This window comes from Petaurus breviceps, unplaced genomic scaffold (genome assembly GCF_028583685.1).
Source record: "Petaurus breviceps papuanus isolate PSGF00001 unplaced genomic scaffold, PetGlider_PUasm1.0 37, whole genome shotgun sequence".
In the NCBI taxonomy this organism is placed as follows: domain Eukaryota; kingdom Metazoa; phylum Chordata; class Mammalia; order Diprotodontia; family Petauridae; genus Petaurus; species Petaurus breviceps.
In genome coordinates, this window is record NW_027186296.1 from 106,938,214 (window position 1) to 106,959,593 (window position 21,380).

The 21,380-nt window shown below is 36.5% G+C and overlaps 1 protein-coding gene across 6 annotated transcripts in view; it reads right to left on the reverse strand.

Moving 5' to 3' along the window:
* Positions 1-21,380, reverse strand: part of IDE (insulin degrading enzyme) — a 416,199-nt gene that overhangs the window by 45,693 nt on the left and 349,126 nt on the right. For all 6 annotated transcript variants that reach the window (XM_069099238.1, XM_069099239.1, XM_069099236.1 and 3 more), the window contains 7 exons: positions 14,399-14,521; positions 8,914-9,026; positions 8,115-8,277; positions 6,012-6,104; positions 5,192-5,283; positions 3,822-3,902; positions 1,072-1,175 (listed from right to left, as the gene is read on the reverse strand). In XM_069099238.1, the coding sequence (XP_068955339.1) occupies positions 1,072-1,175; positions 3,822-3,902; positions 5,192-5,283; positions 6,012-6,104; positions 8,115-8,277; positions 8,914-9,026; positions 14,399-14,521 (769 nt within the window). The remainder of the gene's footprint in view (positions 1-1,071; positions 1,176-3,821; positions 3,903-5,191; positions 5,284-6,011; positions 6,105-8,114; positions 8,278-8,913; positions 9,027-14,398; positions 14,522-21,380) is intronic.

Here is a 21,380-nt window from a genome sequence, read left to right on the forward strand (position 1 = left end):
ACACACACACACACACACACACACACACACACACACACACACACACATGCCGTGTGACCTTGGGCAAGTCACTTAACCCCAATCGCCCTCCCCCCCAAAAAAGTAAAATGGGGCACAGAAGGGGTTAAGTTTTTGTTTAGTTCTAAAATATTCATATGGAATCCCAGATTTCCCACAATTACAGATCAACAGAGGCACTACTGCATTTTTTTTTTTAGGGGTTAAGTAACTTGCTCAAGGTTACATGGCCAGCCATTTCTGGGCGTAGCACCGAGTATCTGAACCCGGATTTGATCCAGGTCATCCCGACACTGGAGCCGGTGCTCCCACTTGCTGAGTCACCTGGCCGCCCCTAAGCAATTGGGGTTAAGTAACTTGCTCAAGGTTACACGGCCAGGTGTTTCTGGGTGGGTGCTAAGTGTCTGAGCCCGGGATTCGATCTCCAGGTCTTCTCAACACTGGAGCTGGTACTCTTACTCGCTGTGCTACCTGGCCGCCCTACTGCATTTTTTTTAAAGGGGTTGTAGATGAGACTGCAAACGTCTATTATGGTCAGCTTGATTTGGGGGGTGGGCGGTGTTGGAGGAGGGAAGGTAGGGCAATTGGGGTTAAATGACTTGCCCAAGGTCACAAGGCTAGTTTGTGTGTGTGTGTGTGTGTGTGTGTGTGTGTGTGTGTGTGTGTATAAATATCTGAGACTGGATTTGAACTCAGGTCCTCCTGACTCCAGGGCTGGTGCTCTATTCATTGCACCACCTAGATGCCCTGCACTACAGCATTTTTAAATGCCCACATACCAACTTTTTTTTAGTATGATCCTTAAAATACCAATGGTGATAAAATGATAACGATAGCTAAATTAATGTGGTAATACAATACTGTATCACTTTTTTTGGCCAATTTATTTTCAAACTTTATTAATAAAGTATTTATTGAACGTTTGATACAAACTGAATTATATAAATAACTCATTAATGATGAACAAACAAGTTTCCTCTTAGAAAATTATTTTGATTTTCATTGGTCTTTTAAAACATAATTTACTACCATGTCATCCTCTAAATGACTTACCGAACATTTTCTGGCCTCAGTTTGTCCAGAACCATCTCTATTAAGTCAGGGCGAAATTCTTCTAACAAATATTCTGCTGCAAGCACTTCTTCTATAGGATAATACTTTTAAAAAGAAAACACAAGTCTTTAGATACTAAATAGTAATATATTTTTAAAAATACACAATAAATACATTTTTATTTCACTAAATTCACTCTTTTTCCCCCTCCTCACTTCCCCATCACTGTTGACGGCATCTTTATTGCCTTGGCTGGGAACCCAGGTATCCATCCTCTACTCCTGACTCTCCCTCCCCCCCAAACCCTCTATATATTTAATCTATTGCCAAGTACTGCTGCAACATCTATCTTTGCAGCATCTCTCATATATATACTCCCTTCTCTGCTCTGACACTCTGGTGCAGGCTTAACTAATCACCTCACGCCTGGGCTATACCTCAAAAGCCTTCTGGCTGGTCGTTCTGCTTCAAGTTTTTCCCCATCTAGTTCATCACATGCTCAGTAGTCCAACAGCTCTGACCATGTCATTCCCCTAATCAAACTCCAGTGGCTCCTGTTACCTTCCCAGGCTCCTCATAACTCAGCTCCCCTACTCTTGGTGCCCACTCCATGCATGCTATGACCCAGTGACTTGGGTCTCCTCGGTTTTTCTCACCTCCTGATTCCATTGTCTTTCTACTGATTTTCCCCCATGCCTGGAATGCTCCTTCTCCTTGTCTCTACCTCCTGGCTTCCCTGAAATCTCAGCTAAAAACTCAGCTTCAGCAAGTTTTTCTAAGACATCCTTAATCTTACTGCCTTCCCCCTGAGATTATCTCCAAATTTATCCTGCAGGTAGCTTGTTTGTACATGGTTGTTTGCATGTTGTCTTTCCCCCATTAGATTGTGAGTTCCTTGAGGGTAGAAACTGTGTTTGCTTAGCACTGCACCTGACACAAAAGAAAACCTTAACAAATGCTTGCTGAATTGGTTTGACTTTCTCCATTAACTTTTTATCCCACAACAGAAAAGTTTCTCAAATACTAGTTTTCTTCTTCCCATGGTTTGGAGAGGTTTTGTATGTTAGACAGTTTTTGTGAGTTAATCCCACAAATTAGTCTGTCTTAAGACAACATTTCACTTGTTTGAACACAAATGTGAGACAGATAAGACAGAGCCTGCTCTAGAAAGAAAAGTTTGATGGTAAAATGCTGGCACCTACAGGGCATTTTTTAAATGACTAGATCAATTAGAGATATACTCCCCCCTGCTGGGCAAAAACTGCTGCACCAGTAAGCCCTAGTACTTTGTACTGCTGTGAATCACCTCCCTAAAGCAGGGTAGAGGTAAGAATGGCCAAGGACTGAGCTAAACGAGAACATAGATGAAATCTAAACAAGTATACAAGGTTAAGATCACATTTTGATTTTAACAATTGGAACTAAATTTGGAGACACAGGACCCAGGTTCAAAATCCAGTTCTGAAATTTGGGCAAGTCATTTATTATCTCTGGACCTCATTTCCCTCATCTGTGAAGTGAGGGGATTGGACTAGATGAACAACAGATCCATAATTTTAAGGGAGTACTTAATCTGAACCATTTTCCAAGATCAACAATAACAATTATCCAAATTTTTGTCCCACCCTAATCTAGTTTGCTCCAAAACCCTAAAAGTTTCCTTCAAATCAATCTCCCCTCAAAGAGGCCTGATAAAGGCTTTGCTATATAATTTGGGAATACTAGAGGTCTTTATAAATTGTAACCATTCTGAAAAAGTTCCTATTCTTTTTGGTAAACTGGGACATGTGTCTTTCTGAGATCATGGACCTGCCTGAAATAAGCAGTTGAATATTTAATTGTAGCTTGAGGATACAAGAATACATAGTTCCCAGGATGATGACTTAGGCCATTCCGGTAATAGGGTGACACAACACCATCTCACCTCTGGTCACAAACTGCTGGCAACATGAGAATCAAGCTATATTCTAGGATTTTTTAAACAAAAACAAGGGTTTTAGCTCCAATTGTTTCAGATTATTTCTTTTTTGAAATAGGAATCAGTACTGAATCTGTGATTTCACTGGCATATGGAACTTCCAGATATAGAAATTCCTTCTACAACACAGGTCAGCCCTTTCTCTATAATTCCATAGCCTCAGATGCCCAGAACATCAGCAGATTAAGTGACCTGGTCAGTTTCACACAGCCATTAGGTATCAAGAAGCACAACCTGAACCCAAGCCTTTCTGGCTCCAAGGCCAGCTCTCTTATCCATTAGGCCATACTGTCTCTGATATTTGTTTTAGAATTATATATAAAACTTTTATACAGAAAATATGAAATTTATGGGGCAGCCAGGTAGCACAGTGAGTAAGAGCACTGGCCCCAGTGTCGGGATGACCTGGGGATCAAATCCGGGCTCAGATACTTAGCACCACACCCAGAAATAACTGGCTGTGTAACCTTGAGCAAGTTACTTAATCCCAATTTCTTTAAAAAAAAAAACAACTATGAAATTTATATACACAGTTAAAAAAAAGTCAGTAGGAAATCACTTTTTTCTGAGAATATAGAGAATCAAAATACAGAAAGTTAAAAATTTGCTGAATACCAAAGTTTTGTACTGAACAGTCACTCAAAAGTTTCATACTACAACCTCATAAAATCTTCCATAAATCCCTTCAAATACAGTATCAGAAATAAATGAAATCATCAAAATTAATGTTACTCCAAAGCATCTCACACACAATTTTTAAAAAATTACTCACGTGCAGTATTCCTGCAATTTTAGATGTATAACCTCTAGGTCTCTCTTTATCTTTAAACCTAAAAGCAACAGCATTCAAATCCTAAAACAGAAAATTAATCCAATTAGGCACAGCAAAGCTACTCTGATAAATAGCCTACTGTAGTATTTTGATTCTTATGTACATACACCTTTTATTCCATTTTAAATTTTACGGATTTTCTGAGTAGCATCTTTTTCTGTCTAAGGTAATTTTATATGTGTTTGAGGAAACATCATGCAGACACATAAAATCAGATGAGAAAATAACCTTTTAAATTTCTGAAATAACTCTGCTCACCCTATAGAACATATAACAAAAAGCAAAACAGCAAAAATTGAATGAAAATTGATCTCTATTACACAAAAAAGTGGTGAGAAAATAGAATATCATGCAGAATGTACTAGGTGCACAGAATCTGATCTTGGTGGGCCAAGAAAAGAGCCCTTCTAATACAATTGTTAAAAGAAAGAAGTAGGGGCGGCCAGGTGGCTCAGCGAGTAAGAGCACCTGCTCCAGTGCCAGGATGACCTGGGATCGAATCTGGGCTCTGACACTTAGCACCACACCCAGAAATAACTGGCTGTGTAACCTTGAGCAAGTTACTTAACCCCGACTGCTTTAAAAAAAAAAAAAAGAAAGAAGTTGATGTCTAAGCTGATTCCAGGGATCAAGATTATGCATAGGGAAAGATGTCTCTCACATTAAAAATAAATGGATTTTATTAATTTAAGTCAAATAGCTCAAAAGGGATACTTCAAAATGAAGTCACATTTTTTAAAGCATGAACATCATTTGCTTCATACAATAAATAATACAACAGTCAGACTATTTCCACACATTACTACTTAAAATCATTCTTAAGAGCAGGGCACATTTTAGTAATAAAATTTTGAGATAAAAAGGAAAGCTATCCCCTTTGGTTATTTGAAACGTTTTTATTATTTTTCAATATAAGGTCCTGAAAGTTTACCAGTAATTTACTAAATATTTATCAAGCAGACTAAGAGAATTATTATATTTGCCAATGATATTGTGACTTATAGCCAGGCCACAGAAGCACAGGGATAGAGAGGTACCAATTCAGGAAAAACTAGGTTTCTTCTGGGAGGAGGTTTTGGTTCCTTCTTTCCCTTTGGGAAGGTTATAAGCTAACAGGGCGTCAGGCAACTAACAACAAGGTTTAGAGAATACTATAGCTCATCTACCACTATTCAAAATTGAAAAGAAAAAAAAAACAATTTCAAATTTCAGCTGAGTTACTGATGAGTTTCAATCTATAAATTAATTCACATGTATTGCTCGTAAAATATAGAAAAGCTCCTTAAAAAAAATTGGTGAAACAAATGTACCTTGCACTCTTGGAAAACCCATTCTTGAGGTCCTTCTGTACGTAACTTCTGAATGTATTGAAACATGTGCAAAATTATATCTTCAACGTGTACTGGAAAAAAGGGGCACACTTAAAAATCGTTCAGTTCTTGTATCCTTCAAATCCGTGAGCCCACTCCTAAGGTAAAGTAAGGCAAGTAGAATATGGTCCCTCTTAGAAATGAAGTCCTCACCTCCCAGCGATTGGTGGCAGGGCCCAAGCACTCCTGTGAAGCGGCATTCTGGGCCAGTGGAATCAATAAAGTTTCAAAGGAGATGCTACAGGAGCAACAGCCCCAGGAATACCAGCATAAGGAGATGAGAAGCAAAAGGGAAAGGAGTTAAGAACATGGGCTACATACCAGCCCCACTTCAGACTGGAAATATTGGTTAACATTTTCTAAGAATTGTCATAGTTTTCACTTACAAGTTAAAAAAAATACCTATGACAAGAGGGCCAAGTTTCATGGGAAAATTAGAAATGCAAACTTGTAAAGTACCGAAATTTGAGAGCTTAAAGATTTGCAATATAAATTATATTCATGGAATAAGAATGTAAAAAGAGAGAAACCACGTAACATAAATTTTCACCAAAAGCAAATGGTGTAACACTTACAAAGCCCATGGGGTGGTTAGATGGCACAGTGAATAGAGCACCGGCCCTGGAGTCAGGAGGACTTGAGTTCAAATCCAGGGCCAGACACATAACACTTAATAGCTGTGTGTGTGACCTTGGGCAAGTCACTTACCCCCAACTGCCTTGCCTTCCACCCTCCAAAAAAAAAAAAAAAGAATACTTACAAAGTCCTTCCTCAGTCAAGTCCACATTAATGATGAAAAACATAAAACCTCTGGCTCCTTCTTTTTGACCTCCTACAAGAGTGTTTACCCAACCTGCAATGCACAAAAGAAATCAATGTGATCTTTTCTCCTGCTTTCAATGTAGATAAATTCCATTACTGTTTTATTAGTATAAATCATACATATATACATACACGCACACAGGCATGCGTGTACACACGCATTCTTTCTTTCTGTATAAATTTGTCCACAGGAGTCGTATCCTATACTCAAAACATCCCTTCTTTCTCTCTTCATCTTCCTCACAATCAGAACTTATTCTGGGGGCAGCTAGGTGGCACAGTGAATAGAGCACTGGCCCTGGAAGCAGAAGGACCTGAGTTCAAACGGCCTCAGACACTTAACACTTACTAGTCACGTGACCTTGGGGAAGTCACTTAACCCCAATAGCACTGCCTTCCCCCCTCCAAAACAAAACACAACACCTTATTCTGCCAGTTTTCAGGGTGGCAAGAGAACAAGAGACAGTTAAATTTTCCAAATCTAGATTATTCACATCTTCTGCTTTCTCTGTTCCTATACTAGCATATTATAAAATGGTACTGAATAAAGCAACATAAAAAAGAATATTGACTAGAATCAATTCAATAGACTCCAAGGAATACATACACACACACATACACACACACACACACACACACACACACACACACACACACACACACACACACACACACACACACACACACACAGCAAATGTATACTCAGTGCTATAACTCAAGCCAAGCTATTTTTGGATAATTCTATTCATTCCTCACTCCAAACACATAAAAAATTACCTTGCATCTTACTGACTTCATTGAAACAACATCACATTGTATGAGTTTCACCTTTTACTTTCCATCTTCTTTTCATTTCAAGGTATGAAAAAATATTAAAACCTCAATCCCTAGGCTTAGCTACTCCAAGACAATAAAAAGAAAGCAAACATCCCAAAATACTCTCCTCTAAGGATGCTGTAGAAAGACAGGAATACTTGTAAAATAATGGTGGAGTTGCCAATCAGTACAATCATTTTGAAAAATAATTTGAAATTACTGTATGCAAATAAAGTAACTAAGATGTCTATGATCTTTGACAGCAAGATTTCACTAACAGGATTAAGACCCAAGGGAGTCATTAATAAGAAAGTCACCATATACATCAATATAGTTATAGCAACACTTCTTGTGATGGCAAAGAATTTTTTCCATCTACTGTGGAATGATAAATAAATTGTGGTACATGAACATATAGGAATATACAAGGCTGTAAAAAATGATAAATATGATGAATTCAAATAAGTGTGGAAAGATCTGTATGAAGTGATGCAGAGTAAAGCAAGAAGAGTCATGTGCACAAAGACTACAACAATATAAATGGAAACAATCACAACACAATCAAAAAATGAATGTTGCAAAATTTATAAAGAATAAACATGGCTTCAAAGAAGAGACACAAGACACCTCACTCCTTTGAAAAAGTGGGAGGTTGTATGTAGTACTCATAATGTTTTCAAGCTTCTGTGATTAGTTTTGCCAATTTTTTCCTTTTTCTTTAAAAACATCCGTTAACAATATGGAATGACTCTTTTGAGAGGAGATGGGTAAGAAATATTGGGGGAAATTTAGATGATGCTAAAAAAACCACCAATAAACACATTTTAAAAATATATGTATGGGGGCGGCTAGGTGGTGCAGTGAGTAAAGTGCCAGCCCCAGAGTCAGGAGGACCCAAGTTCAGTTCGGGCCTCAGACACTTAACACCCCCACAAAAAAAAATAGCCGTGTAGCCTTGGGCAAGTTACTCAACTCCAATTGCCCTCCCAAAGGCAAAAAAAAAAAAAATATATATATATATATATATGTATGTATGTATGTGTGTGTGTGTGTGTGTGTATACACATATACTCTACCAACCCCAAAGATCACATCTCAAATTTAGTCAAGTATCAAAGCAATCTTCATAGAAATCTTGGGAAAGAAATGACTTGCAAAATTAAAAACTGTGATAATCCACATGTTGGGAAATTAATATCTAAAAGTTGACTACCAAGAGACTCACCCTTTGATTTGAGTTCTGATAAGAGACTTCCAGGGCCTTCATGTCCAATAAGATGACCGAGATAATGACCAGGGTTTGATTTATAATATTTCTGAAGATCAGGTATAGGAAATGTAACATATAGATTTCTAATGTCCTTAATAGGTACAACCTTGTAAAGTTGCTGAAAATAAACAAGAGACATTAGGCTAGCTAAAACTCACTGAATCTAATATTCATCTACTACAAGACTATTTGTATGATTCTAAAATTTTGGGGAAAACTAAATATTACATATAAATGTCAAATTCATATCAACTATAAATTGAATAAAATTAATGAGATATCATGTTTGCAGAATTTCTTTGCAATTCAACTTGCTTCATTAATCAAAAGGAGCACTGGACAAAGAGGTGTGGAGACCTGTAATTCCAGTTCCACCCCTAGGCACTTCACAACTTTTTTGGATCTTAATTTACTCATTTGTAAAATGGGGATAAAGTTTTTACCATCTACCTCATCAGGGTGTTGTGCATATCAAATAAGATTATATAAGTAAAGGTATTTTATCATATTAAATATCAAAAAGTAAGTTATTATTGTTAGAAAGTTCAAACTTTTGGCACTGGAAAATAACTACTACAATTTACCGAACTCTCTTCATACTGCACTCAATACAATTACTTTAACTGTAGCATAGTATCAAATATACCCAAATTCTGCTTTATAAATAATAGTACAAAAAGAGATATCTTTCTTCTACTCTTCTCTAGCCAAATTCCTATAATCTCATGTCTAAGAGAAAAATGTATTTACTCACCCTAAGATGCTCTTCTTGGAAAGGGTGTTCTGGAAATTCTGGTAATGGGACATTTTTGTTCTCTACTTCTGAAAACAGTTTCACAACTAGTTCAGTCAGTTCATCTAGTGACTCTGCAGAAAACAAACCATTCAAATCATGACTTAAATTAGTCATTATCAGGAACACCTGGTATTTTAGCCAATAAAATCATAACATAAATCTCAGTCCTAATAAGAAACTATAAAGCAAAAGCACATGTGACTGTATTGAAACAGAGTTATATCCTCAAAATAACAGTAGGCTCTAAAAACTTTTTTTAGCATAACAAAACATACAGATAAAGTGAGAGGAATACATAACCTCAGAGCTTTGAACAAATAAGTTTCCTATCAACAGCTGAATGACTGAGATCTTTTCCCCAGATCATCCACAACTAGAGGGCACAGACCTGTGAAACGAACACTTGAAGAGCTTGTATAATTATTACATTTGTTTTGCCTGTATTTTGACAGCACCCACAATCCTTCAACATGAGCTTAGTACCTCATCAGCAAAAATAATTAGTTAAAATAGGAAGTTACTAGACAGCACTCTTCCTCCCTGAGTCAATGACACAAAGACGCAGGCCTTCTCACAGCTGCTGCTATCCAGGGTCTCTTCTTTTGTAGGCTAGTATTCCAACACATCTATTTGCCATTCAACAGATGTTTTACTCCTTGTATTATTTTCACATGATAAATTACAAAGAAGGTGTTTTTCATGTACTCTACCCAGCACCAAAATTAGTAATTATAGTTCTAAAGAATTATCTGGTAAGCTAAAGACCAAAATGAACCAAATCTTAAAAATGGTAGAGCCAGCGAAAAAAACCTTTTGAAAAAAAAAATAGTTGTTTGGAATAAGAATAAGAAAGGACAGACTGACCCCTTAGGGAAGATGACATAGGGAGAATAAAAAAACTCAAGTCCTACTATTGTTTCTATCTCCTTTACCAAGAACAGTTTACAAACTGGAATAGGTAATACAAACAAGGTTAAGAGGTAACTGAAGTCCAAGATAAGTTAGGAACCAATATAAACACATTTAACTGTCTTAGAAGATTTGATTTTCCAGAGGCATACATTCTGCATTTATGGATACTGGAGGAAAAAAACTGTAGATATGGCCTCTCAAAATTACTTCTACAAATCACAAAGCATAGAAGATGCTACCAAAACATAAAAGGATAAAATGGAGTTTAAAATAAGGTAATATTAAGAGTTGAAAAGATTAATTTCAAAAATTAATAACTTTGATACCAATTAGTCCTTGATAAAAATCTATTAAGAGTAAATCAAGTCAAATTAGCCTTATTTCATGTTTTCAGTAAGACACATGATAAAGATATATAAATTTTGCAGACGGGATCTGAAAACCATTTCTGGCGATCCTTACAGACAAGGTAGCGAAACATGGGCCAGATGGCAATTTATAAACTCTGTGACAACCCAGGCATGGAGGATCTTGGTGGCTTTAAAGACTGGTATAAGACCTGAAACATTCCAACAAACAACTCTGGGAAGCAGGCAAATCTATAGTGCAAGGTCATAACTTTTAAAAACAAGAGATGACAGAAGCAAAACCCAAAATTATTTCAAAAGGCCTAAACAATGAACCAAAATGAAATTTAAGTGATGGATCTAAGGTCCTGTGTTTAGAATAAAAAAAAATTACTGTACAAAATATGATAAAGGCAACTAGCAATTGAACCCAAGGGTTTATTTAAACTGAGTTTATTTAATAAGAGTTTTTTACATGAGCCAGAAACATGAAAAAATTCTTAAAACATCTAGTTAATAAGCCTTTATTAAGTGCCAGCTATGGCCATGTATTTGCACTAACTTTAGAGTTATAAACAAAAGCAAAAATCAATTGGAGCTCTGAGAAGCTCATAGGAAGACAACATAAAACAAAAATGTACAAACAAGATATAAACAGGACAAATGAGAAATAATCAATAGTGAGAAGGGACTAGTACCAAAGGGAATCAGGAAAGGCTTCTCATAAAGGATGGGATTTTAAAATGAGATCTGAAAGAAACCAGGGAAGACAGGTGATGAAGATGAGGAGGGAGAGAATTCCAGATATGAGGAACAGACAGTGAAAATCTCCAAAGTCTGGAGAATTTGAATTTGAGGAACAGCCAGGAGGTCAATGTCACTGGATCACAGAGTGTGAACAGAAGGGTTAGGAGGAAGAGGTAAGAAGACTGGAAATGTGGGAAGGTGGCAAATTATGGAGGGTTTTGAATGCTAAATGAGGACTTTATATTTGATCCTTGAAGTGATAAGGAATCATCAGAGTTTATTGAAGAGTGGGGTAATATGGTCAGATCTGGGCTTTTTTAATATTAATTTCACAGCTAAGTGGGGGATAGACTGGAGTAGAGAGTTCTGAGTCAGGAAGACCAAGCAAGCAAGCCACTGTAATAGTTCAGGCATGAGGTGATAAGGGTCTACAGTGTGAGAAAAGAGCAGGGGGCATATACATAAAAGATGTTATGAAGGACTTGGCCACAAACTTGATATGGGGAATGAAAGAGAATGAGGAGCTGAAGATGATATCTAGGCTGTGAGCCTAGGTGAGTGAGGGGACAGTAGTGTCCTGAACAAAAATAGGAAATTCAGAAGGATGGAGGAAAAGCCAACAAATTCAGTTTTGGACATGAGAGTCTAGATGTTAGGAGAGAGAAACTCCTTGCAATAATCTGGACTGGCATTTAGTCTGTAACTTTTCGCCTTAGAAAGTTGTCTAGGGTACTGACAGGTTAAGTCCTCAGTCACACAACTAAGTCTATGTCAGAGGCAGAATTTGAATCCCTCCAGGTCTTTCTGACTCTGTTCACTACATCACTGGCTCTTCTCCATGAGGCTACATTAATGTAAGCACAGTGTTCTGAGGAGGTAATAGGATCATATCACATTTAGAATGTTCCATTCAGTTCCAGGTGAGACAAATAGAGAAGGACAATGATAAACTTGAATGTGTCAAGAGACAAGAAGGCTATGCTGAGAGAGGAATGGTTAAGTGAAGATCCTTAGTCTAGAGAAGAGAAGATGTCATGGTCTTCATACTCAGAAGTCAAGTACTGAATGAATGGGAACCAGCCTGGTAAGGCTTCAGCAGCTCCAGTGATGATTAGATCATACATATTAGTGTGATCCCCAGGATCCTGAAAGACGTAGTCAAGTAGCAGTCATGTGACCATGGCCAACCTTCTGGTTAAACTTGAAGACCAGGAAGAAAGTGAGTCTAGGGATAGGTAGGGTTTGCTGTCATGCTTATACGGGTAGGGGTAGGATGGGGGGAGGGTGTGGATTATAGGAATAATAGGAAATATAGGATATTAGGAATAGGATATAGGAAATTATAGGATAATAGGAAAACACAGGAAAGTGGAGGGAAACAGTGCTGAGATTTTCTAAAATGACAGAAATAAAAAATGTCTGCTTCTTCATATTCCTCATATGAAAAAAAATCTTACCCAAAGACTAATTAACAAGTACTTGACAGAGTCTTATAATGCCCATAAAAAAATTTCACATAAAAAAAAATCTCTTAAAGTCACGATCACTTTGATTGTAATTTTAAGAAAATATACTCCCAAAATGAGATTATTAATGGAATGGACCATATCAACATCTGCCATGCACGATCAGTGAGGATTTGGTTCAGATAAAAAAATTTCCCCTGGGGCCAGATGAATGTTTTACATTTCCATAACAATTCCTATTAGTCCAGTTTATAACACACAATGAAATATACTTGAAAATGTGCCTTTAGAACACATAAAATCAACAATGTATATTTATTCGAACTACAGTTACATCTAGAAAGGTGATTTATAAAATCACAGATTATTACAGATGAGAAAGGGATCTTGGAGATCTTCCAGTTGAAACTTTTCATTTTAAAAATGAGAAAATTGGGCTAACTAATGGGTAGGCTAGAGCTGGAGCCCTGGCCTTCTGGTTTTAATATCAATATTCTTTCTACAACATGACACCCATTACCTCTTAATTCTTTTTTTAAAAATTTGTATATAAAGTAAACGGAATGCTTTTAATGGACACAAGTTTATCCTTCAAATGAAGGACCATCACCATTTATAAGAGTTTTCTTTCAGTGATGCTATATGGGATGATTCCACATAAGGCCTGGTATACCAGTCTCTGAAACAGTTGAAGTTGAACATTACTCGAAAGGAAACTGAAAGGTGCAGGTGAGTAGGAGTAGGCTACAACATATAAGCAATGAAGAACTGTGCAGAAGCAGCATAAAAAATGTCACCAGAGAGCTGTGTAACCAAAATGACAAGTAAGTCTCAATAATGAGTACAAAGGGAACTGACCCTGTAAGACTCAGTGCTGTGGAGATTCAAATAAAGTAGTAAGTTATACTGGGCTGACTCCTAACTCAAAGCATAGGCAGATAGTCCTAATAATTAAGCCCTTTATAATACAGTGTATTGGACCAATTTCCTTTCTCTTTTTCCCTGAAAGCAGCAATATTAAAGTAAATAACATCTTATGTTTACATAATATTTTATAATTATAAAGTATTTTAGATGCATCCTTTCATTTGATCCTTATTATAATCCTAAAAGGCAGGAAATAAAAAAGATCCTCCATTTTGTACAGGAGGAAACTGAAGTTGAGAATTAATCATATACTTGCCCAAGGTAACACAAACAGGAAGTGGCAGAGCCAAAACATTAAGTATGGTACTTACTCCATGCTACTTCTTTTTTTTTTTTTAAAGCAATTGGGGTTAAGTAACTTGCTCAAGGTTACACAGCCAGTTATTTCTGGGTGTGGTGCTAAGTATCTGAGCCCTGATTCAATCCCCAGGTCATCCCGACACTGGGGCCGGTGCTCTTACTCGGTGTGCTACCTGGCCGCCCCTCCATGCTACTTCTAACAAAAAAGTTTTGGGTACCAGAAAGGAAAAAAGACATTAAAAAAACTCCATGTGATGGTAGCACAATGAGTACCTCTGTGCACACCATAGAAGGTGGGGGAGAATAGCTTTCTTCTTCCTTCCTAAATGTGTCATGTCAATGTTAACAGTCCCAATAGAGGAATGAGCAAAAAATGTGTTCTAACGGAATCTCTTTCCTTAATCCTTTAAGTGGTATATGTAAGCCAGGGTCAGTTGTTATGAGGTCTATACCACAAAAATGAAAACCAAAGCCTGGCTAGCCAAAAGTAGTACTTTCATTGTGGGGGAACTAAAACATCTGTGTTTGCTTTAAGCATGTATAACTTCTTTCAAATTCAACTTGGACATAAATAACTACAAATAAAGTGGGTTCCAAATTCTACCATATTTCATTTTGAATACTCTCTACTTGTTCTAACCAATATTTACTTTTAAAAGAAATAGGTCACTTTGAGAAATATTTTTTAAATCCATAATATTACTTATATTATCTTGTTCTTCCCTAAGTTTCTGGAATGCTTACCTCGGCCCAGCACACAAATAGCCATTAAGTTGGATGAGTAATAAGTAGAATGGAATTTCAGTAATTCTTGTCTTACATCAATACCTTCTTGGGTTGGTCTTGTTTCCAAGGTATATTTGTTACCTGAAAGAAAAATAATAGTTTAAAAATGTTTTAAATAATAAGAGGCAAATTCCTAAAATTAAATATTACTAGCTTTCTTTGCCCCAAAGCCCTCTGAACTCTATTATAGGCTTGTAATTATCACCGCTAACAACTCAAAACAATTTTTTATATCTGGGTAGACTCAGGTCAAGTATAATATAAATATATAATATAAATTGTCTGTTGGGGTGGCTAGGTGGCGCAGTGAATAGAGAGCACTGTGTGACCTTGGGCAAGTCACTTAACCCCAATTCCCCCTCCAAAAAAAAATCTTCTGCATACTTCAAAGCTAATTTGCACAGGGACAAAGGTCAAAAGAGGAAGAGAAATAAGTAAAATGTCATTAATGATTATGGGATGCCCTTATGGAGGCTATTTTTTCTAATGACTTAACATCTTCTAAAGATTCCTCTTGTTACTTACTGGCGGCCATGTGACCTTGGGCAAGTCACTTCACCCTAATTGCCCTGCCTCCCCCCTCCAAAAAGCAAAAAAAAAGATTCCTTGTTTCAAACACTATAAAAATTTAAAGATGAAATGACATACACTCTCAAAAATTAAAAGCATTTCTATATAACAATCAAAAAACACAAAAAGTCATAATAGAAAGGAAAACAAAAGACTACAAAATGCACAAAATATCTGGGGATCAACCTCCCAAAGTATACAATAGATTTGTATATATACAATTACAAAATGCTCCTTGAAGAAAGGAATAAAAACTCGTGCCAATATAATAAAAATGATAATACTACCAAAATTAATTTACACTTTTAATGCTATGCCAATTACCAAGGACATACTAAAGTAATCACAAAATTCATTTGGAAAAAAAGAAAGATCTAGTTTTATAAAGGGAAATGATAAAAAGAATAAGGGATGAGGCAGAATAGCACTTTCAGACCTCAAACTATATTATAAAGCACTAAGCATCAAAATCTTCTGGTATTGCTTAAAGAACAGAGAAATAAATCAAAGAAACAGACTAGACAAGGGAGATTCAGAAACAACGTAACTCAAACTAGAGTTTGATAAAGTGGAAAACATAAATTACCTAGGGAAAAACTCATTATTTGATTAAAAACTGCTAGGAAAATTGGAAAGCAGTACAGCAGATGATAGACCAACACCCTGTACCATATTCCATAATTCATTCTAGATAGATAAGCAACCTTAAAATTAAAGATTAAACTATTAAAAAAAAATTGTAAGAGTAACATCATATATCTCTTCATAGTAATGGTAGGAGATATATTACTAGCCAAACAAGACCAAAGGAAAAAAAAAAGGTTAAATTCGAAAACTTGAAACAAAAAAAGTAAAAAAAAAAAAAAAAAAAAACAAAACTAAAAAGGTTCTAAGCAGACAATGCATCTTGGATGAGATAGTGGTAGAATAAGGAAAAAAAATCTTCGTATCAAATTTCTCTGATAAGGATTTGGTATCAAAGATATATAAAAAATACATACATGGGGTGGGTAGGTGGTACAGTGAATAGAGCACCAGCCCTGGAGTCAGGAGGACTTGTGTTCAAATCCGGCCTCAGACACTTAACACAATGTGACCTTGGACAAGTCACTTAACCCCAATTGCCCTCCAAAACACACACACACACACACACACACACACACACACACACTACAGTCTCTCTCTCTCTCCCTCCAATAGTCATTCCCCAATAGATAAAGGGTCAAATGAAATGTACAGTTGTGAAAAGAACTGCAAAGTATTCACCACCACTTGAAAAAATCAAAAATATAAAAACAGCCCTGAAGTTTCACTACCTCACACCCTGCAAATCAGCAAAAATAACCAAAAAATGGGGCAGCTAGGTGGCACAATGAATAGAGCACTGGCCCTGGAATCAGGAGGACCTGAGTTCAAATCCAGCCTCAGACACTTGACTCTTAACTAGCTGTGTGACCACGGGCAAATCACTTAACCCCCTTGCCCTGCCTTCCCCCATCCAAAAAAAAAAAAAAAAACCACCAAAAAAATGGCAAGTCAGTGTTGGAGGGATCATGAAAGGACAGGCACACTAATACATTGTTGGTGGAACTGGGAAATGGTAGAACTATTTCCTAAAGCAATTTGAAATTATGGAAATAAAGTGATTTAAATATCCATATCCTTTTGACCCAGAGATTCCACTGCTAGGCGTATATACTTCCATCAAGAAAGTCACGAATAAAAAGGAATACTTTGTATACACTTAATTTTACAGCAGGGGAGGCCAGGTAGCATAGTAAGAGCACCAGCCCCAGAGTCAGGATGACCTAGGATCAAATCCGGGCTCTGATACTTAGCACCAAACCCAGAAATAACTGGCCGTGTAACCTTGGGCAAGTCACTTAACCGCCCCCCCCCCCAAAAAAAGAATTTTACAGTAGCACTTTTTGTGATAACAAAGAACTGGAAACAAATGGATGCCCATTGACTCAGAATGGATAAACAAATTGTGTAGCATATGAGTAAAATATTAATGTGCTGTAAGAAACAATGAATACCAACAATGTATATGATGAATACAGAAAAAAATGCAAAGATTAATATGAATTGATACAAAGGAAAGTAATCTGAACCAGGAAAACAATATATACAATGACTACAATAATATAAATGGAAAGAATCATGAAACAACCAAAATCAAATGTCCCCCATAAAGAAAACACTACCCCTAAAATCTTTAACCTAATTTTTCTGCTCCATGTCCTTTGACAAAATCCTCCACCACGTGTATTAGATTGTAAGCTTCTCAAAGCTAGTGCTAGTGACCATCACTTTTGCTAAAGGTAGTGGAAACATACCAAATATTTAATGAAATAATCATTATGATGCCTCCATCAACAATTGTCTATAATTATAGTATTTCCAAATTCCTAAAAAATGGGATTTTGCCATAAAGGACTAATTTAATTCACTTTGGAGACAAGTAATACTTTCTATAAAAACAACAACAAAGTAGCTTAGTTAAGCAAAGATGTTTGTGGAGCTCTGATAAAGATTACAAGGTAGAAAATGTATTGTTTTACTGATATAGTTTCCGTAATTGTTTCCTATCATATTACACTGAAAAAGTTCTTTATTATTACTAGTTGGGGCAGGAGCAGAGGGCGGACTGTAATTAACTCAAAATGTCAAAAGGCTTTCTCAAGCTATCTGGGGTGATTTTTACTATGCTAGGAACAATGAAGCAATAGCTCTTCTGTACTTTTCCCTAGTCAGACCACATCAGGAGTCTTATAAATGTTTACTTCTGAACATCACATTTTAGGAAGGGCACTGACAATTTAGAAAGTGACCAGAGGAGGGTAACTTGGATGGTGAAGGGTCTTGAAGTTGTAGTGGGAACACATTATGTTTAGCCTGGAAGAACCTGGGGGGCAACATAACTGTTTTCAGCTATGGGAAGGGCTATCATGCAGATAGCCCAAAGATCTTAAGTGGCTTCCCTGAGTAAAGTATAAATTCTCTTCTGGCTTTCAAGACTCTTTACAGTTTGGTAATGCCTTACCTTTCAACTCCATCTTAATTAATACTATTTATCTCTAAATTCCAGTTAAATAATTTAGCCATGATTTCCTCCCTATCTATAATATGGCCATATCACTCCTCTGCTTACTCCTGCCTTCTCTAGCATAAACCACAAACTCCGTTTAGTATTTTAAAATTTGTGTCCATTTCCCCACCACTTTAAGGGATGATTTTATAATGGATAATCCCCCCAAATTATGAAATCAATTATATAACTGAGGTTTTACAGTAAAGATCCATTAATATCAATATACAATTTCCCAATAGTATAACTGCAGTCTTTTGCATCATTTCTTTCAATGTTTTGAACTTTTTAACAATTAAATCCTGATTTTTTTGGCCTAATTATATCCTAATTTTTAGACTTTTCTCCCAATTACACTTCCCAACATAAACTCTTTGCTATAGCTGACAACATCTATTAGTCAACAATCTATTAAATATTTTATTTTCCTTCCATAATAGCCTTTGCTCATGCTAAATTCCTCAAACAGAATGTCTTCCCCTCTGTTATACCTAAAAAACATTCTATCCATTCTTTAAGGTCCAGTTCAAGTGCTGACTTCTTTGTGAAGTTAACCAATCTTCTCAGGAACCTCAGCCAACCAGAAATTATTTCATCCAGGGAGCTCCTATAGCATTTCCTATCCATACAACTATCTGCCACTTATCATTTGTTGCCCAATATTTCTAGTTAATATTCTCTAAACCTATGTCTTATTTTCCCAATTAAATTATTAATTTCTTAAAGATAAGGGCTATATCTTATATTCAGAATCTGAATGTGAGAGCTAGAACCTTAGAAATGATATAATCCAACTCCCTGTTTACATGTCTACCATGGTACCTTGCACATTATAAGTCTCTAAGTATTTGTTGATTGATATAGAGAATATATAGGCTTGCCTACATTTTACTCAAATATCTGGCATCTACCTGACTCAGAGATAAGCTATGATGATACATGAATGCTAGGTATCATGCAACTACCACATGAAATAGATAAGATACATATACATCTACATATGACTAACAAGGATTGAGCAATAAGCTGATACTGAGACCCTGCTCTCCTCTTGAGGAGGTCTGAGCCACACCTCTGCTGCTTCTGAACTTGCTCCTTGATCGCTGCATAATGTAGGGCCCACAACCAGTCCTTACCTTGGCATGGCACCTCTTAGGCACATGGATCCAGGGGAAAGGAGAGGATCAGGGCCTCAGTACTAGCTTCTTACTCAATCTGAAACCTGCAGTGGCATAACCAGGACAGGAATACCAAGCCAAAGAAGTTTGTCAGTCTGACCCAATAGAGCTTTCCAGCTGGCTAATAGGGGCTGAGTTCAATAGCAGTCTACTGTTGCTCAGACCCAAACCCAGCTCAGGAACTTGCAAAGCTCAGAGAAAGGGGGCAGTGATCAGACTTTGCCCTAGATCAGACAACTCTAGGAGCAAGGAAAGTGTATAGGTTTCCAGTCTGCACTATTCCTGAGAGCCTGGAAAAAATATAATATTCCACAGCCCAAGAAAATAGTAGCAGGACCAGCCCAGACAACTTCCCTCCAGAAATGTGCAGAACCTGAAGCCCTAACATCAAATCTGAAGTCAGAAGCCATAAGTAGTCTGGGAGAATGGGTAAACAAAAAGAAAGAATTATACCATAAAAACCTTTTATGGTGATAGGGATGCTCAAGACATAAACCCCAAAGAAGAGAATGATTACAAAGCATCTCCAGGCAAAGCCTCAAAGAAAGCCACAGCTTAGGCACAAATTCAACTAGAACTCCTGGAAAAGATGAAGCAAAGGTTTTAAAAGAGTTTAAAGATGTTTTTATAAATGAAATTAGAGAGGTAGAAGAACAAACTGGAACAGAAATCTGATTTGGAAAAAATAACTGGAAAAGAAATTAAGAATTTGGCAAAATGATACAAAACTCTGCCCAAGGAACAAACTCCCTGAAAATTGGAACAGACCAAAATGAGAACAAAAAAGAGCTAAAACATCATATTTCAAGAAATCGTAAAAGAAAAAGTGTCTAGACCTCTTAGAAGAAGGCAAAGTAAAATAGAACAAATCTACACATAACCTCCTGAAAGATACCTTAAAATGAAAACTCCCAAGTTTATTACAGCCTAAATCCTAGGCTTCTGAAAACTGTTTTTATGTAGCCAAAAAGAAAGGATTCAAGATTACCAAGGAGTCACAGTCAGGATCACACATGATTTAGCAGTCACCATTGTGAAGAAGTGTTGAGCTTAGAATATAATATTCTAGAAGGTAAAGAACATGGGCTTACAACCAAGAATAACTTAACTAGAAAAACTGAATATACAGGGGAAAAAAATTGACAACGAAATAGCTGATTTCTAAGCATTCCTGAGGAAAAGGAAAAAGACCAGAACTGTGTAGAAACTTTAGAATGCAAACTCAGGAGGTTAAGAGAAACATTAAAAAGTAAACATGAATGAACAATGATAAAAGACTAAACAAGGATAAACTGCTTACAGTCAAATATGGGGAGATAATACATGTATACCTTATGAACCCTAGCATCATCAGAATACACAGAACAAATTAAATTAGAGAAGGCCTGAGAATGGTTCCATTATGTCTTAATGATCTTAAAGAGTAGAAAAAGAGGAGAAAAGGAGTATGTTGGGGAAGAAATAAAAGGAAGGTTAGGGAGAATTCTCACATGATGGGTGTGTGCAAATAGAATTCTATACAAACAAGAAAAAAGGGAAGGGGAGTGACTGACACTTGAACCTTATTCTTATCTAAAATTGTCAAAAAATTCACACACACACAGTTGGGGAGAAAAATACATTTCATTCAACAGGGAAACAGGAGGGAAGGAGAAGAAAAGGAAATTAGAGAGGATAAATTAAGAGATAGTTTATTTCTAAGAAAAACAAATAATGTACAAAAATATTTATACCTTTTTGGAGGTGACATAGAATGGGAATCTGAGGGGATGCCTATCAACTAAGAATGGCTGAACAAGCTATGGCATACAAATGTTACAGAATACTTTTGTGCTATAAGAAATGACAAAGTGGAAGACTTATATGAACTAATGCAGAGTGAAAAGATTTGAACCTGGAAAACAATTTATATAATGACAATATTATAGTATACATAAACAACTTTAGGAACTCTGATCAACCATGATTACAGAGGACTAACGATAAAACATGCTACTCACCTCCTAATAGATGTGAAAGGAGAATGCAGAATGAGAGGTGAATATATACAAGTGTATATATATATATATATATATATATATATATATATATATATATATAT